Source organism: Rhinoraja longicauda, chromosome 11 (genome assembly GCF_053455715.1).
Source record: "Rhinoraja longicauda isolate Sanriku21f chromosome 11, sRhiLon1.1, whole genome shotgun sequence".
NCBI lineage: Eukaryota > Metazoa > Chordata > Chondrichthyes > Rajiformes > Arhynchobatidae > Rhinoraja > Rhinoraja longicauda.
The window spans coordinates 10,380,872-10,399,274 of NC_135963.1; the positions used below are offsets into that span (position 1 = coordinate 10,380,872).

Below are 18,403 nucleotides of genomic sequence, written 5' to 3' on the forward strand. Positions count from 1 at the left end.
CTCAGACCCTCTAGTGCTGGCAACATCCTCGTAAATCTTCTCTGTACCCATTTCAGCTTGACATCATCTTTAACATGGTGCTTAGAGCTGACCACAATACTCTAAATGTGGTCTCACCAACGTCTTATACAACTGCAACATGACCTCCCAACTTCTATCGTCAATACTCTGACTGATGAATGCCAATATATCAAAAGCTTTTTTGACCACCTTATCTGCTTGCAATTCGACCTTCAAGGAACTATGCACCTGCACCCATAGATACCTTTGCTCTACAACAATCCCCAGAGCCCTACCATTCACTGTGTAGGTCCTGCCCATGTTAGACTTCCCAAAATGCAACACTTCACATTTCTCTGTATTAAATTCCATCAACCATTCCTCAGCTCACCTGGCCAATCGATCCAGATCCTGCTGCAATCTTTCACAGCCATCTTCACTATCTGCAAAACCACCCACTTTTATATCATCAGCAGACTTGCAAATTTTGCCATATACGTTCTCATCCAGATCATTAATGTAGATGACAAACAGTAATGGGCCTAGCACCGAACCCTGAGGCACACCACTAGTCACAGGCCTCCAGTCTGAAAAGCAACCTTCCACCATCACCCTCTGCTTCCTTCCATGAAGCCAATTTTCTATCCATTCAGCTATTTCTCCTTGGATCCCATGTGAACTAACGTTCCAGAGCAGCCGACCATGCAGAACCTTGTCGAATGCCTTACTGAAATCCATGTATATAAACGTCTACAGGTCTGTCCTCATCAACCTTGTTGGTCACGTCTTCAAACAACGTAATCAGATTTGTGAGACATGACCTCTCACGTACAAAACCATGCTGGCCCTTGTCCATCCAAATGCCTGTATAACCTATCCCTCAGAAAACCCTCACGTCTTCAAACAACATAATCAGATTTGTGAGACACGACCTCTCACGTACAAAACCATGCTGACCCTTGTCCATCCAAATGCCTGTATATCCTATCCCTCAGAATACCCTCTCCTAACTTTCCAACTACAGATGTTAAGCTCACTGGCCAATAGTTCCCAGCATTTTCCCTTCAGCCCTTCTTGAATAGAGGCACAACATTTTCCACCCTCCAGTCTTCCGGCACCTCTCCTGTATTTAAAGACAACTCGTAAATTTCAACCAGGGCTCCCGCAATTTCCTCTCTAGTTTCTCTCAAAGTCATCAGTTGTATCTGATCAGGCGCAGGAAAACACTGACTGCTCTTAATACACTTCCATTGACTGCCCCAAGTTCCTTCGTCCTCCTGTCTTTCTCCTAGGTAAATTCAGAGGGCAAATATTCATTGAGGACCTTGCCCATCTCCTGTGGCTCAACACAGAGGTGACTGCTTTGATTCCTGAGGGGTCCCACTCTCTCTCTCTCTAGTTACCCTTTTCCCCCTTATGTATTTATAAAATCTCTTGGGATTGTTCGTAATGCTATCTGTCAGAGCTATCTCCTGGCCCCTTTTTGCGCTTCTGATTTCCTTGTATAGTTTACTCCTCAGTTCCCGAAACTCCTCCAGGGGTGCACTTGATCCCAGCTGCCTATACCTGTCCCATGTGTCATCCTTATTATTGACCAATGCCTCAATTTCCCTCGTCAGCCAAGCTTCCTTACTTTGCCTGCCTTGCCCTACACTCTAACAGGGAAGTACATATCCTGAGCTTTGTCATCACATTTTTAAAAACATCCCACTTGGCTGACGTTCCTACCCTCCCCCCCCCCCAAAATAACTTGCTCCAGTCAACTTGAGCGAGACCTTCTCTCATACCCTCAAGGTTGGCCTTATCCCAGTTGACCATTTTAACACGTGGGTCCTCTCTGTCCCTATCCATAACTATCTTAAACCTAATCGAACAGTGGTCACTGGTCCCAAAAGGCTCCTCCACAAACACTTCATTCATTTGGCCTTCCCTATTTCCCAATACTAGATCAGGTGTTGCCCACTCACGCATGGGGACCTCATAAGGCTGGAGAAAACTCTCCTGAACACCTTTAAGAAATTGCACCCCATCTAAACCCTTCACACTGATTTTCCCAGTCAATATTTGGAAAGTTAAAATCTATTACAACAACAACAACCTTATTTGACCTGCAGCTGTCTGCAATCTCCTGGCATATTTGTTCTTCTAATTCCTGTTGACTATTCGGGGGTCTGTAGTACACCTTCAAAAAGGTGATCATCCCTTTCTTGTTCCTCAGCTCCACCCATATAGCCTCACTAGATGAACCGTCCGTAATGTCACTTAGAAACATAGAAAATAGGTGCAGGAGGAGGTAATTCGGCCCTTCGAGCCAGCATCGCCATTCATTATGATCATGGCTGATCGTCCCTAATCAATAACCCGTGCCTGCCTTCTCCCCATATCCCTTGATTCCACTAGCCCCTAGAGCTCTATCTAACTCTCTCTTAAATCCATCCAGTAATTTGGCTTCCACTGCCCTCTGTGGCAGAGAATTCCACAAATTCACAACTTTCTGGGTGAAAAGATTTTTTCTCACCTCAGTTTTAAATGGCCTCCCCTTTATTCTAAGACTGTGGCCCCTGGTTCTGGACTTGCCCAACATTGGGAACATTTTTCCTGCATCTAGCTTGTCCAGTCCTTTTATAATTTTATATGTTTCGATAAGCTCCCCTCTCATCCTTCTAAACTCCAGTGAATACAAGCCTAGTCTTTTCAGTCTTTCCTCATATTACAGTCCCGCCATCCCAGGGATCAATCTCGTGAACCTACGCTGCACTGCCTCAATTACAAGGATGTCCTTCCTCAAATTAGGAGACCAAAACTATGCACAATACTCCAGATGTACTCTTACCAGGGCCCTATACAACTGCAAAAGAACCTCTTTACTCCTATACTGAAATCCTCTTGTTATGAAGGCCAACATTCCTTAGCTTTCTTCACTGCCTGCTGTACCTGCACGCCAACTTTCAGTGGCTGATGTACAAGGACACCCAGGTCTCGCTGCACCTCCCCCTTACCTAACCTAACTCCATTGAAATAATAATCTGCCTCCTTGTTTTTGTCGCCAAAGTGGATAACCTCACATTTATCTATATTACACTGCATCTGCCACGCATCTGCCCACTCACTCAACCTGTCCAGGAAACCCTGCAACTTCCTAACATCCTCTTCACAGTTTACACTGCCCTCCAGCTTTGTGTCATCCGCAAACTTGCTTCTAATTCCCTTTTCCAAATCATTAATATATATGGTAAACAGTTGCGGCCCCAACACCGAGCCTTGCGGCACTCCACTCGCCACTGCCTGCCATTCTGAAAAGGACCCGTTTACTCCTACTCTTTGCTTCCTGTCTGCTAACCAATTTTTTATCCATGACAACATCCTACCCCCAATACCATGTGCTCTAATTTTAGTCACCAATCTCCCGTGCGGGACCTTATCAAAGGCTTTCTGAAAGTCTAGATAGACTACATCCACTGGCTCCCCTTCATCCATTTTACTTGTCACATCCTAAAAAAAATCCAGAAGATTAGTCAAGCATGATTTCCCTTTCATAAATCCATGCTGACTTGGACTTATCCTTTTACTGCTATCCAAATGCACCGTTATTACCTCTTTAATAATTGACTCCAGCATCTTTCCCACCACCGAAGTCAGGCTAACTGGTCTGTAATTCCCCGTTTTCTCTCTCGCTCCTTTCTTGAAAAGTAGGATAATATTAGCTATCCTCCAATCCACAGGAACTGATCCTGAATCTATTGAACATTGGAAAATGATCACCAATGCGTCCATTATTTCTAGAGCCACCTCCCTGAGGACCCTGGGATGCAGACCATCAGGCCCAGGAGATTTATCACCCTTCAGTCCCATTAGTCTACCCAATACTATTTCTCACCTAATGAAAATCGCTTTCAGTTCCTCTACCCCCCTAGATCCTCTGTCCTCCAGTACATCTGGGAGATTGTTTGTGTCTTCCTTAGTGAAGACAGATCCGAAGTACCTGTTCAACTCTTCTGCCATTTCATTGTTACCCATAATAATTTCACCCGTGTCTGCCTTCAAGGGACTCGCATTTGACTTTGCTACTCTTTTTCTCTTAACATATCTAAAGAAGCTTTTACTGTCCTTTATATTCTTGGCCAGCTTCCCCTCGTACTTCATCTTTTCAGCCCGTATTGCCCGTTTTGTTACCTTCTGTTGTCCTATGAAAGTTTCCCAATCCTCTGGCTTCTGGCTACTCTTTGCTGTGTTTTACATCTTTTCTTTTAATTTTATTCCATCCCTAACTTCTCTTGTCAGCCACAGTTGCCTCCTACTCCCCTTAGAATCTTTCTTCCTTTTTGGAAACATAGACCACTTCTGACCACTGCCGTGATATCCTCCTTAAACAATAATGCAACCACCCTCCCCTCTTTTACCCTCAACCCTGTCTCTCCAAAAGCTCCTGTACCCCAGAACATTGAGCTGCCCGCCCTGCCCCACTCCTAACCAGGTTTCTGTAATGGCTTCAACCTCCCAGTCGCACATACCTATCCATGTCCTAAGCTCAGCTGCCTTACCCATCAGGTCCCTTGCATTAAAATACGTGCTGTTTAAACCACCCTCCTTCCTCGCTCTCCGCCTTTCATCTGCCTATTCTGTCCACTAAACCTTCTCTCATCATCCTCCATACCAACCTCTAACCTCCCCCCTGCCAATCTAATTTAAACCCACCCGTGTCGCATTAGCAAACCTGCCTGCAGGTACCTGCCTCTATCACCTTCTCTGGCAGTTCATTCCATATATTCAAACTTCTTTGTGTGGGGATCTTGCCCTACAGGTCCCCTTTAAATCTTTCCACTCTCCCCTTAAACCTATGCCGTATCCTTTTAGACTCCCTTACCCGAGGGGGAAAAGACTGTGACCGCCTTATCTATGACCCTCACGATTTTGTAAGCATCTATAAGGCCACTCCTCAGCCTGCTTTGCTGCAGAAAAAAACTGTTCCAGACTTGTTTTGAGTAAGGAAAAGCAGATTCAAAATTGTTACCATTAGAACTAAGGAAGGATCGGTAGCACATTCAAACCGCATAACTTGCTGATTGTGTGCAGTTTTGGTCTCCTAATTTGAGGAAGGACATCCTTGCTATTGAGGCAGCGTAGGTTCACGAGGTTAATCCCCGGGATGGCGGGACTGTCATATGAGGAAAGATTGGAAAGACCAGGCTTGTATTCACTGGAGTTTAGAAGGATGAGAGGGGATCTTATAGAGACGTATAAAATTATAACAGGACTGGACAAGCTAGATGCAAGAAAAATGTTCCCAATGTTGGGGGGGGGGGGGGGGTCCAGAACCAGGGACCACAGTCTAAGAATAAAGGGGAGGCCATTTAAAACTGAAGTGAGAAGAAACTTTCACCCAGAGAGTTGTGAATTTGTGGAATTCTCTGCCACAGAAGGCAGTGGAGGCCAATTCACTGGATGAATTTAAAAGAGAGCTAGATAGAGCTCTCAGGGCTAGTGGAATCAAGGGATATGGGGAGAAGGCAGGCACGGATTACTGATTGTGGATGATCAGCCATGATCACAATGAATGGCGGTGCTGGCTCATAGGGCCAAATGGTCTCCTCCTGCACCTATTTTCTACGTTTCTGATTTGACTTTGAAAATATGTCTGTCATAACTCGGAGGGATGGGGCAGTAAGACGATATATGATCTAGGTGTCTGAGAATATTTATTCACAAAATGCTGGAGTAACTCAGCAGGTCAGGCAGCATCTCAGGAGAGAAGGAATGGGTGACGTTTCGGGTCGAGACCCTTCTTCTATTTAAATTTAAATATTTAAATTGAAGATGTGTTAATTCCGTAGAGGGTTACTGCATATCCATGTTGTCATAAAGTGCAGCTTACTGAAAGAGCTTATCAGAGTTAATGTGAATGTTAGAGGAAGGATTTGAGAGAGATCAGGCACTTAATCAAATCAGCTCAACTGAAATAATTAACCAGAGATGATCAATAGAGTAAGATACCTCTAAGCGTATCTTGAGTATCGAAAATGTCAATTCACAATTTGCTGTTTTAACGTATATAGCTAAGCAATTTTCGTTTAATGTGCGTTATTTTCCTCTAAATATTTCTCTCTCTACCTCTACCTTAGGCATCCCATCACCACTAATTGTCCATCCAAATTGCCCCCCAATGCTGAGACCAATTTTAACGTCATTTTCTCTGGACAGGTGGAAACTATGGATGAAAAGCTACAGCTGGCACAAGAACAATATTGTGAGAGAGACTTCAAACTGCTACAAAGGGAACAGCAAATAAATCAGCTGAAAGCTGCAGTAGACGGAAAAGATTTACAGATTGTGGAATATGACCAGGTAGAAGTATCCAATTAATACTTAATCACCACAAACCATTACAGGTAATAGGATTTGTAATGCAGAAAATCATTGCAAGTACAATTGTGAGCAAGTGTTATTGGGCAAGTCCACATCTGACATGTGGCAGTTGTTTAAAAGCCAGTTGATCAAAGTTCAGAACTGGCATGTTCCAGTAAGAAGGAGGAATAAGGAGATTTTTGGATAGCTATATACAGGGAATGGAGGGATATGGATTATGTGCAGCTAGATAAGAGATGGTCTTGGCATCATCGTTTGACACAGATATTGTGGGCTGAAGGACCTGTTCTTGTTCTATGTTCTATGAAGGCATTGGATTTCAAGCAGCAGTTTTTCAGGGTGTATAGATATAGAATGAGGTCTGGAAGAGAGTATTAGAATATCAAGGCTGGAGATGACCCTGTATCTGCTTTAGTTTAGCAGGGACAGCAAAATAATCTGATTAGTTTTATTGTGAATTCTTTCTGTACCAAACAACTATTGATATTCTTTGAGCTATTTAAATGAGAGCTCTGTGTAATGTTTTTTCAATGTAGAAAAAACCCTCACAATGTATGGAATATCACACTGTAAAACAATATAGCCATGATACTGGGAATGCCTTACAATTTTGGGGTCTTTTTGTGCATTGACTTATTTTGCTCTTACTCAGATTCTGAAAAGTAAGGAGCATTACATTTTAAAGCAACAGCAGGAGGTATTGGGGGAAGGTCAACAAGTGCGCCTAGCTCGTGAGCAAATGCAGCGCTGTCATTTGGAGCTGAGGGAGACTCAGCAACGGCTAACGCAGGTACAAAGAGAAGCAGACCGTTTAGCTCTTGAGCTGGATGAAAGTATTCAACTATCTCGTGAAAAGGTAACTATGAAAAATGGTCAACTTAAAGCAATTAAGCACAAGATAGTCTTGCATTGCAATAACTAGAAGGAAGGGATAGCTAGCTAACTGTGTACATAATTGGCTTCAGGGTATGAAGCAGTGGGTGGTGGTGGTGGTGGCAGGTTGTTTCTCGGACTTTAGGCCTATCCGGTGTGCCGTAAGGATCGGTGTTGGGCCTAATGCTGCCTGTCATCTCTATCAATGACTTAGATGAGAATGTAGAAGGCAAGTGACACAGCCTGAAGAAGGGTCTCGACCTGAAACGTCACCCATTCCTTCTCTCCAGAGATGCTGCAATCCCGCTGAGTTACTCCAGCATTTCATGTATTGGCATGTGTCAGTTTTAAAATTGCATCTCTTTCTTTCGCAAAAATGTTATCTATATTATGGAGTTTGATTGCATGGGTGGCACCAAAAGTTACTATTCATATTTGATCTTAAAAACCTTAACCATCTTCAACCATGAAAGGCAGCAAGTCCAAACTGACATGCACAATACATGGTATCACAAAATGCTGGAGTAACTCAGCAGGTCAGGCAGCATCTAGGAGAGAGGGAATGGGTGACGTTTTGGGTCGAGTCCCTTCTTCAGACTCTTCGATTTGTGATACCTTTGATTTGTACCAGCATCCGCAGTTATTTTCCTGCACAATACATGTACCATATTGCTCAGTGAATCTTGAGTGGTGTTTGTGATGCTTTTCCAAACAAAAACTTGTGTTCGAGTATTTCATTTTGACAACATAGATATATTAGAAATTGTATTTTGTTTGCATATCTTATAGTTTAGAATTTCACTTCTGCTTATAATTGCTACCTCTAGGAAGCTTGTGTTGCTCACCTTGCAGAAGACTTGGCTGCTGCTCAAGCTCGAGAAACTCAATTGGAGATCAAGATGCAAGCAGAGATAAAGAAGTTGAAAGAATTGGTGGAACATTTAAAGAATGCTCATGAGAAAGAGGTTGGGATCAATTTATTTAATGATAAAGCTAGAAACGTGTTAGTATTGTGGTGCTCCTATCAGATTGAAAATGCTGGTGAATCTTTAATGTTAAATAATCAACAGTAATAGATACATGTCCGCCTTTACAGCTGTTTGATATAATTATGTGTAACTTTAATGTAATGAAGGTATAACATTTCCTATTTTTCTTCCTTGGCTACGAGATTGGCAGGCAATTGTTAGTCATATTAGTCGGTATGAGCATTTTCAGAGTACAATTCCTTTTTATCTTCCCTATAGAAAATATCTGTTCTCCACATAATGTTTTCAATATGATATAAAATTGTGGGGCTGGGAAATTATGGGCATTGATTAAGCAACGTACTGGACTAACATTGCAATGTATTGTCTTTTTCTTGGTGGGCTCCTAAAGTGACTATTGGATTATTTTTGGGTGGATAAAATGCTAGTTATGTCAAATAGTAAATAGATATTCACAATTGTACCAAATATATTATAATTCAGAAGCCAGTTCATTGAGACTAATAATCATTTTAAGAATATAATCTTCGATTATACAAATAAATTAAATGGGTCTTTCCTGGCTCAGTTGTTAAAGCCAACAGGTACTGAGACAGGCACAATAAACTTTCCCTGTTCATTTCTTTTCCTATCTTATATCTTGCAACTGTATGACTGTGGATATACTGACGTTCTAGTTACGTGATTTTCTCTTGTTTGTTACTTTTTTGCTGAATTTAATCAAAAATAGATGCTAAGAATATATATCGCAAATAACTATTCCCTGTGGAACACACAGACCTGAAGTAAAAAAAACACCCTTCCTCCACTTCCTTTTGCATTTAAAAGCAATCTCAAAACCAATCTACCAAGTCTCCATGGATTCTATGTACCTTAACCTTCTGGATCAGTCTGCCGTGAGGAATCGTGTCGAATGTTTTACTAAAGTCTGTGTAAACAAAATCCTTGTCAATCATCTTCCTCACCCCTTCAGAATACACAATCGAGTTTGTAAGTTATGACTTTTTCCACACAAAGCCATGCTGATTGTCCTGCATAATAAGTCCATGCTTTTCTCAATGTGAGTATATCCTAACCCTAAACAATTTCGCCAGTAATATTCTTACCACTGATGTAAGTCTCAGCAGCCTATAATTTCATGGTTTTTCCCTGCTGCTCACATTTATTTTATTTATATTTAAGTAAATTTCATGAAATCTTTCAGTCTAATTTTCAAATATGAAAACTGAGTTGAAATTGGGCAAACAAAGGAAAGAAAGTTTTTGAAAACTCTGTTTAATCAATAGACTAACATTATACACCGGCCAAAACATTATGACCACTGACAGGTAAAGTGAATAACATTGATTATCTTGTTACAATGGCACCTGTCAAGGGGTGGGATATATTAGGCAGCAAGTGAACAGTCAGTTCTTGAAGTTGATGTGTTGGATGCAGGAGAAATGGGCAGGAGTAAAGACCTGAGCGACTTTGACAAGGGTCAAATTGTTATGGTCAGACGACTGGGTCAGAGCATCTCTGAAACTACAAGGCTTGTGGGGTGTTCCTGGTCAACAGTGGTGAGTACCTACCGACAGTAGTCCGAGGAGGGACAAACCACAAACCGGCGATAGGGTGTTGGGCGCCCAAGGCTCATCAATGTGCGGGGGCAACAAAGGCAATCCCGTCTAGTCTGAACCAACAGAAGGCCTACTGTGGCACGTCACAGAAAACTTTAATGGTGGTCACGGGAGGAATGTGTCACAATACACAGTGCATCGCACCCTGCTGCTTATGGGGCTACGTAGCCGCAGACCGGTCAGAGTGCCCATGATGACCCCTGTCCACCGCCGAAACCGCCTACATTGGGCAGACGAGCATCAGAACTGGGCCTTGGAGCAGTGGCAGAAGGTCTCCTGGTCCGATATGTCCTGTTTTTGTTTTGATCACGTGGATGGTCGTGTACGTGTGCACCGTTTACCTGGGGAAGTGATGGTACCAGGATGCATTGTGGGAAGATGACAAACCAGTGGAGGGAGTGTGATGCTTTGGGCAGTGTTCTGCTGGGAAACCCTGGGTCCGGCCATTCATGTGGACATCAATTTGACACGTGTCACCTACCTAAACATCGTTGCAGCCAGGTACTCCCCTTTATGGCAATGGTATTCCCTGATGGCAGTGGCCTTTTTTCAGCAGGATAATGCGCCCTGCCACACTGCACACATTGTTCGGGAATGGTTTGAGGAACATGATGAAGTGTTCACAGTGTTGCCCTGGCCTCCAAATTCTCCAGATCTCAATCCAATTGAGCATCTGTGGGATGTGCTAGATCAACAAGTCCGATCCACAGCGGCTCCACCTCACAACTTACAGGACTTGAAGGATCTGCTGCTAATGTTTTGGTGCCAGATACCACAGGACACTTTCAAGCGTCTTGTAGAGTCCATGCCTCGGCGAGTCGGCGCTGTTTTGTCAGCACATGGAGGACCAACGGCATATTAGGCAGGTGGTCATAATGTTTTGGCACATCAGTGTATATACCACATAGTTTGGACTAATTTATGGCATTTGCAGCAAAACATTTTGTACTCTCAAAAATAAATTGCCATCCTTCTATCATAGCCATAATATTGGTTCTGTATGCTTTTTGATGCATAACATTTTTGTTTTATAACTGGATTTTCATAAAACCAAAATGAAATTAACATGTTAAACAAACAGAATTTAATTGTTCTTTTGTTGTTGTTGGTCAAGTTTTATTGTAATACTAGACCAAGTGGACCCGTTGGGCCCAAACCTCTCCTGCATTGGTGCAGCACCCTCTCCTCCCCCTCCCCTCTCGCCCCCCCCTCCCCCCCCCCTCATCTTCCCCTTCCCCTCCCTCCCCTCCCCCCCACCCCCCTCCCTCCCCCAATTCTCCTCCCCCCTTCTCCTCCCCCCACTCCATCCCCCTCAACCCCCCTTATCCTCCCTCCTGTCCCCTCCCTCCCTCCCTCCCTCCCTCCGCCCTCTCTCCCTCTGAGATAGATTTAAACTTTAAAATGTTAATAACTTAAAAAATATAACATCGATTTCAATGAAACTTCTTCCATTCGCACCAAAGGGACAATGGTGAGTAAGGTGGGCCTAAAATTGTCGCGCTATCGTGCACCATTTTGGCTGTAGTTCAGGAACAAACAAATGAGAGTTTTAGTATATAGATAGATATACATATGACCAATGAAACTTTTTTTCTTGAAGTCCTGGTTGCATATTCTGAACCAAGTATAGGACCAAGGTCACAAACAGCAAGTGTGTACAAAAGAACTGCAGATGCTGGTTTAAATCGAAGGTAGACACAAAATGCTGGAGTGACTCAGCAGGACAGGCAGCATCGCTGGAGAGAAGGAATGGGTGACGTTTTGGGTTGAGAGTCTTCTTAGGTTCCAATTTAGCCACTTTTCTGGGAGAAGGATGGATATCGAATAGAGTTTTTGGCAATGACTAAAGATAATGGCTTAAGTCTTCCCAATATTTAATTTGAACATATTTCAGTTTGTGCAGTTCACGATGTTGAACTTAAGTCAGAGGGAAAGGAGAGATCAGAGAAGCTTTGTATTTAATTCAAATATGCCTTTGGGTGTAACCCATGGATTCAGTTGGGTTTGCTTTTGTGAGATTCTTTAACTTTATGAGCAAACTATACCTTGTAAAATGTCCTTAGGCTTTTCAACTTCTTGATGGAATGGTAGATGCCCAATCTTGGGTAATCTTAATGAGACATGAGAAAATGCAGTAGTTCCTATTTTGAGAACACTAGTTTATTTAATCCATGATATTTGAAGGCTATCTCTGTCTGGAAGAAAGAAAATTCCACAATTAACTTGTGAATTCTTTGAACCATTAATGGAAATAATTCTTTGTACATGCCTGCTCTCATTTTTTGAATTCAATATCATGGCATTCCTTTCTCAAGTTAACCAAATATATTAACTTCTTGCTGGAATACAGGTCCATAATTGCTAGTGTCTAATCAACTGGGCTTTATTTATATGCAAATGTTCAGTGGGAGCCAGTTGATGTGTCTGGCTGTAGCCTGCCCTATCCTGATGTCCAAAAATACACTCTCAGTAAGATTGTGGGATAATGCTCATGAACATAAAACCTGGTTTGGTCTGTGTTGGTTTGTCCTTATCCAGTTCCTTGACAGCTTACACTGCCTAGGTTCGTCAGATCAGATTGGGGACTAAAGTTGGTATTTTTCTGGCCTCCACATTTTTGCTACTCCTCAAACAAAATAAGTGAGCCATTGGGGGAGGTCAGAAATTAGATTCTTCCATGTTACAGTTTATTTCATTCATAAACAAATCAACTCAACATTTTTGACATTTTATGTGTCACATGAATATCATTAAACCTTGTTATAGCAAAACTATATTTCAACATGCCTGAGAAATATTTGTTGTTTACATTACAAAGTGAACTCCCTTGCCATCTATTTGAAGTGGACATTAGCAGTGGAGAGATGGAACAGATTCCAACACCCTGACACTAATCTTTAAAAGTCAACTTTCCTTTCTTTCGCAGATCATAGTGCTTAAAGAAAGCAGACCGCAATTATTAGCATCTTTTGAAGAAAGCTCCATTACCCATATATCCTTTGAACAGGTGCTACAATTGAAGCACCAGCTCGACAAAAGCCAGAAAACTATCCAACATCTAGAGTCGGAACTCCACACCCAAAGGGAGGTGATAAGTGCTGCTAAAGAAGCTCTTATAATTAAGGTAGGGTTTTTGTTTGGTTGAGACATTAAACAAAAAATTATCTCTCAACAACAGAATTAATGCCAGAATACCAAAATACATTCAAGGCACTCTGCAGAGTATGGCAAATAGAACCCAATGTGGAAACTGGAGAAATTGAAAAGGAATATGTTTATAAATGCATTGAAAGATGTGAAGCATTGAAGATGTGAACTATCGTAAAATAGTTTAGAGTGGGAATTCCAAAGATAAGGAACCAACAACTCAAAATTGTGCTGCCAGTAATGAAGCAAAATAAATCAAAATCAGTGTGTTACAAAGGTAGGTAAGGCTGGGTAGATGTATGGAAACTTTCAAAAATATGACTGGATTCTGCATCTTTCATCGTCATTTCTGTTTGAAATGTTTGCAAAATCACACACACAGATTTTGTGGTCTGACAATTCAAAGTACCCTCACCCTTTAAAAGTGAAGATTAGCATTCATGCGTATTGCACATTCATTAAACATACCAGCAATTTAATTGCATTTGTGTTGTAATTTTATACTAATTAACATCGAATGCATAATACTTCATTGGTAAAAGTTAATATTTTAATTGAACCTAAAATTCTGCACTTTTCAAAATTTTCACAGTAAATTTGGCATAGCTGAACTTGTATAAGGTGTTGCACCAGGATGAGCAGTATCAAAAAAACCTTGGTATCACATGCTGTTGTTTCTATTTTTTAATTGTAGGAATCTGAAGTAGCAAGGCTGCAAGTCAAAATTTCTGGGTTTGAAAGGGCGATAGGAAAGCAGCAGCTGCCTTCCCCCATGTTGCAACCTCAATGTGAACCTGAGAATAGAAAAGACTCCACGATGCAAGCTCGGAGCTTCTACCCTCTTGCCACAAATATGAACAGGCTGTTCAGCGTTGGCGATATGTACGGGACTGATATCGGTTCAGCGTTAAATTCTCTGAATTGCTCGAATAGGATCCGAGAAATACTCGAACAATCTTTTTACCCCAGAAACATCAGCGTACAAGATATGAAGGATGCTTCCCGTCCAACGCAACCAGAGGGTGCTGCATTATTCACCAGCTCCCCTAAAGCTGAAACTGAAGAGGATTTGGAATTCGCTAACCTGGCTAGCAGTAGTGACTTGGAAAGTTTTAGTGGAATGTTCAATCATTTTAGTGCCATGGAGCGAAATAGTACTGCGGAGGACTCCCCAGTTGACATGTCACCAAGATTGTCTAGTGAACAGATTAAATCAAGAGGAGAAGAATGTTCAGCAGGAAGGCGCAGAATTCCAAACGAGGTGTGTTGTGTGCTTCTTAAGTAATGTATTTCTTCTCCAATTGGTTTCATTACAACCTGTTAGCATAGAGTCATGCTCTATGCAATGTGATTTGAATAAGTGAAATAAGCATCATTTGTGGGAGTATCGCTTTTAATCAGTATAATAGACTATTGGTATTACCAAATATTTGCAAATTGTTTTATGCAGTTAACACAGAACCAAATAATAGAGAAAGTCTCTGCATTGTGTCGGTGTTGGGCCTTTGAAAGAGCAATCCACAGATGAGCACCAGGCCATTATCTCCCAGACTATCTTTGATTTTATCACTTCCAGCCGTCTGCCATCCACAACCTCCAACCTTATCGTTCCCCAGCCCTGCACGCCCCGCTTTTACCTTCTCCCCAAAATCAATAAGCCGAAACCCATTGTTTTTGCCTGCTCCTGTCCCAGTGAACTCATTTCCACGTGCCTCGATTCCATCTCCCCCCCCCCCCCCCCCACCTTGTCCAATCCCTTTCCACCTATGTCCAAGACTCCTCGCGTGCCCTGCACCCTTTCAGTTTCCAGGCCCCCCTTCCCTCATCTTTACTATGGATGTTCAGTCCCTCTACACTACCATCCCCCACCAGGAAGACCTTAAGGCCCTCCTGTTCTTCCTTGATCGTAGACCTAGCCAATTTCCCTCTACAAACACTCTCTTCTGCCAGCAGAACTGGCCCTCGCCGACGACGTTCCAAAAAATATTATTACTATAAGGTTACTTATTGTTTTACTTACCGCAGTAGAACTATTTTAATTCTCTTGGTATTTAGTTAAACTCAATGCTTGTTTAAACTCACAGGGACTCTGTTTCCTGCATTCCTTTTAAAGTCACTAGGCTTTGTTTCCTAAGCTTCATTTAATATCACTGGGACTCTCTATCTCCTGTGTTTCTTTTCAACTGAAGATTCAAGATTCAAGATATCTTTATTTGTCATCCAAAAAACAAGTTTTTTGGACGAAATTCAGTCACCCACAGTCCAACAATAAAAGCATTAAAATAGGCAAATTACACAATAAAAGCATTAAAATAGGCAAATTACACAATAAAAGCATTAAAATAGGCAAATTACACAACCCCAACCAACACACAAAAAAAGAAACATCCATCACAGTGAGTCTCCTCCAGTCCTCTCCTCACTGTGATGGAAGGCCACAATGTATTTTCCCTTCCCCTGCCGTCTTCTCCCGCGGTCAGGCTGTTGTAGTTGCAGGCCGCGCCAGACGGTGAAAGGTCCGCAGCGGGCCGACCCAAGGTCCGCAGCGGGCCGACCCAAGCCCCGCGATCCGGGGCGGGCGAACACGTTGTCGCTGCCGCTGTTGCTGCACGTCGGGGCGGGCGTGGCTCCCGACATTGAAGCCCCCGCCCAGCAGAGAAAAATCCCGCGGCCTATTTTAGGCTGCGCCGGACGGTTAAATGTCCGTGGCGGGCCAACCCAAGCCCCGCGATCCGGGGCGGGCGAACATGCTGCCGCTGCCGGAGCTCCCGATGTCGGCATCCACGCGGCCCGAGCCTAAGGCGAGTCGCAGCCGCTCCCGCAACCTCCGAGGACGGCCGGCTCCGCTGATGGTAAGTCTGGTCCGCGGGCTCTGCAAACCAGAGCCCTGGAGGCCGCCAGCTCCAGGAGTTGGGCCGATGGTAGGCCGCAGCAGGAACGGAGACCCGACCCAGAAAACAAAGGTCGGGTCTCCGTTCGGAAGGGACAAATTTTCAATTTTACAGTTCCCCCCCTCCCCCCCACACCCACATATAGTACACAAACACAAAAACACGACATCACAACTACACTTAAGACAAAAAAAACAACAAAACACAAAGACAAACGGACCGCAGGTAAGCCGCAGCTGCTATGGCAGCACCGCCATTTTGGCAAGGAGTTTCTTTTTCCCAAGCATCTTTTCAACTCAGTTTGAATTTTCAATAGGCTTGAAGTTGTTACCCAAATTGAGATTAAAATTGAGTCGCAGCAACAGAAAGGCTGTAAACCAATTGGAAGGGATATTTGCTAGATCATAATATACGAAGAAATGATTTCAGCGAACATTTTTCTCTCAAAGGATTATCCCATCACTTGCAAGAGTTCATGGCTTTGTTATTGCAATTCCAAAGTCAGTTTTAACACATTTTCTGATTTTATTTGCATTCTTGCACGGTCTTGTTGTTGCTGAAATTGCTTTAATTATTTTCAGTGTCGACACAAGGAACTGCAGATGCTGGTTTAATGAAAAAAGACCCAAAGTGCTGGAGTAACTCAGCAGGTCGGGCAGCATCTCTGGAGAACACGGAAAGGCGATGTTCGGGTCGGATTCGAAGAAGGGCCCCAACCGGAAATGATGCCTGTCCCTATTCTCCAGAGATGCTGCCTGATCCACTGTATTACTCCAGCGCTTTGTGTCTTTTTTAAAATTATTTTAAAGTAAGGTTTTGATTTTTTTTTTTTGACTGAACAGTGCCCACTGTAGCTTTAATGATTCTGACTTAAATGGCCCATGTCATTCTTCTCTACCATTGATATATGCTGGAATGTGTCATTTTCTTCCACTTCATCAAAGGTGGGTATTAATAACATGTAAAATATATGTTTCTCCAGTTGGAAATTTCAAATATGATAGTAAGCTGATTGATTGTTTTTATCTATTCTTTGTGAGAGGGCTGTTTGAAACGCTTTACCGAGCTTCATAATTACAGAGGCACCTTTCCTTCCCCCTTCATTGCACTGAGAACATGGTAACTTCTGTTATTCACAACTATCTTCAATCCAAGAGCATAAAGAGACCAGCCACGAGAGACATCAAGGAAAGTTTGTGCACCTCATTCTTTTTATATTCAGCAGACAAATCGTTGGAATCATACCAGTAAATTTGTGGCATCAGTGGAACATCCTTAAACGTTTGTGTTTGTGAGAATCATTTTAGCAAGAAATCCGAAGATAGACACAAAATGCTGCAGTAACTCAGCGGGCCAGGCAGCATCTCAGGAGATACGGAGTCAGTGACGTTTTGGCTCGGAACCCTTTTCAGCAGGAAATCCTCTGTTGCTGCCTCCCGTCCACACTTTGGGGAAAACTGCATCGACCTGTACATGAATTTCACTTTGATTTAAAACGGCTAGTTTGATAATTAATTGTGCAAAATTGTTGAGAAACATAAAAGGCTGAAGAATGTTTAAGAACTGTATTTTTGGAATGCACCTTTTTAACTTTTTTGTTTATTTTCAAAATGTAGTAGCATGAATGATATTTCTGAAGGATCTGAGCAAGATCAGCCACAAATGTGGATCAGCTACACGTTGAAGATAAAGTTAGATACCAGTGTTCAACAAGTTCCAACTAAGGGGCATTACTGTGCAATGTGAAGCAGTGGAGGAAATGCATTGACATTGACTTTATGCCAGACGAAGCTTGGCAATAAAACCTCTAATTTCATAATGCCATGCAGGTAATTTATTGCGCAAGTGGGTGTTCAAAAGTTGATTTTTTTATGTTGATGAGCATTTGTTTTTAGAGAAATAAAACAGATGTATTTCATTGAAATGCTTTTTTTTTTTCTGTGTAAAATAAACTCCTCTCCATTGCTGCACGTTTTTTTCATCTTATAGAAATATACATATTCACATTTAAGAACACAAACTTTGTGGAGCAACTCAGCGGGTCAAATGGCATCTCTGGTAGACATGGATAGGAGACCGTTTAGATCGGGACCCTTCTTCAAACTCCACAGAGGGGGAGCAGTGAGAGAGGGTCTCGCAGAACTGTTGGAGAGAGAAGGAGAACTTTAAAGTAGGCAAAAGTTTTGAGGGGATTATACAGTGGAATAGTAAAATGGACACAGGGGGAGCAGTGAAAGAGGATCTCACATAATTTATGTTGCAGAGGAGAGGAGAACTTCTTTAAAGGGTCTGAAGAAGGGTCCCGACCCGAAACTTATATGTCTTCCAGAGATGCTGCCTAACCGACTGAGTTAATCCAGCACTTTGTCCTGTACATCATGTAAACAGAATGACATAAGATCATAAGGCCGCTTACGATTGGTACCAGAATAGAAGTGCTTCCATGGAGTCAAAAAAAGCATTGGAGTGTGTTGTTTAGATAATCTGGAAATTACAGCAGGCTATTTTCTAGAAGTTGTGG

At 42.5% G+C, this 18,403-nt stretch overlaps 1 protein-coding gene across 5 annotated transcripts in view; it reads left to right on the forward strand.

Annotated features, from left to right (window-relative positions):
• ccdc18 (coiled-coil domain containing 18) overlaps positions 1–17,804 on the forward strand; it is a 59,774-nt gene extending 41,970 nt beyond the window's left edge. For 2 of the 5 annotated variants that reach the window (XM_078408240.1, XM_078408239.1), the window contains exons 24-29: positions 6,199–6,342; positions 7,016–7,219; positions 8,064–8,201; positions 12,771–12,968; positions 13,686–14,252; positions 17,105–17,457. In XM_078408240.1, the coding sequence (XP_078264366.1) occupies positions 6,199–6,342; positions 7,016–7,219; positions 8,064–8,201; positions 12,771–12,968; positions 13,686–14,252; positions 17,105–17,161 (1,308 nt within the window). In that variant the 3' untranslated portion in view covers positions 17,162–17,457. Of the gene's footprint in view, positions 1–6,198; positions 6,343–7,015; positions 7,220–8,063; positions 8,202–12,770; positions 12,969–13,685; positions 14,253–17,104; positions 17,458–17,498 lie in introns of those variants that run through there. The other 3 variants (XM_078408242.1, XM_078408243.1, XM_078408241.1) reach the window with 2 other exon arrangements.
• Positions 17,805–18,403: the final 599 nt, after the last annotated feature.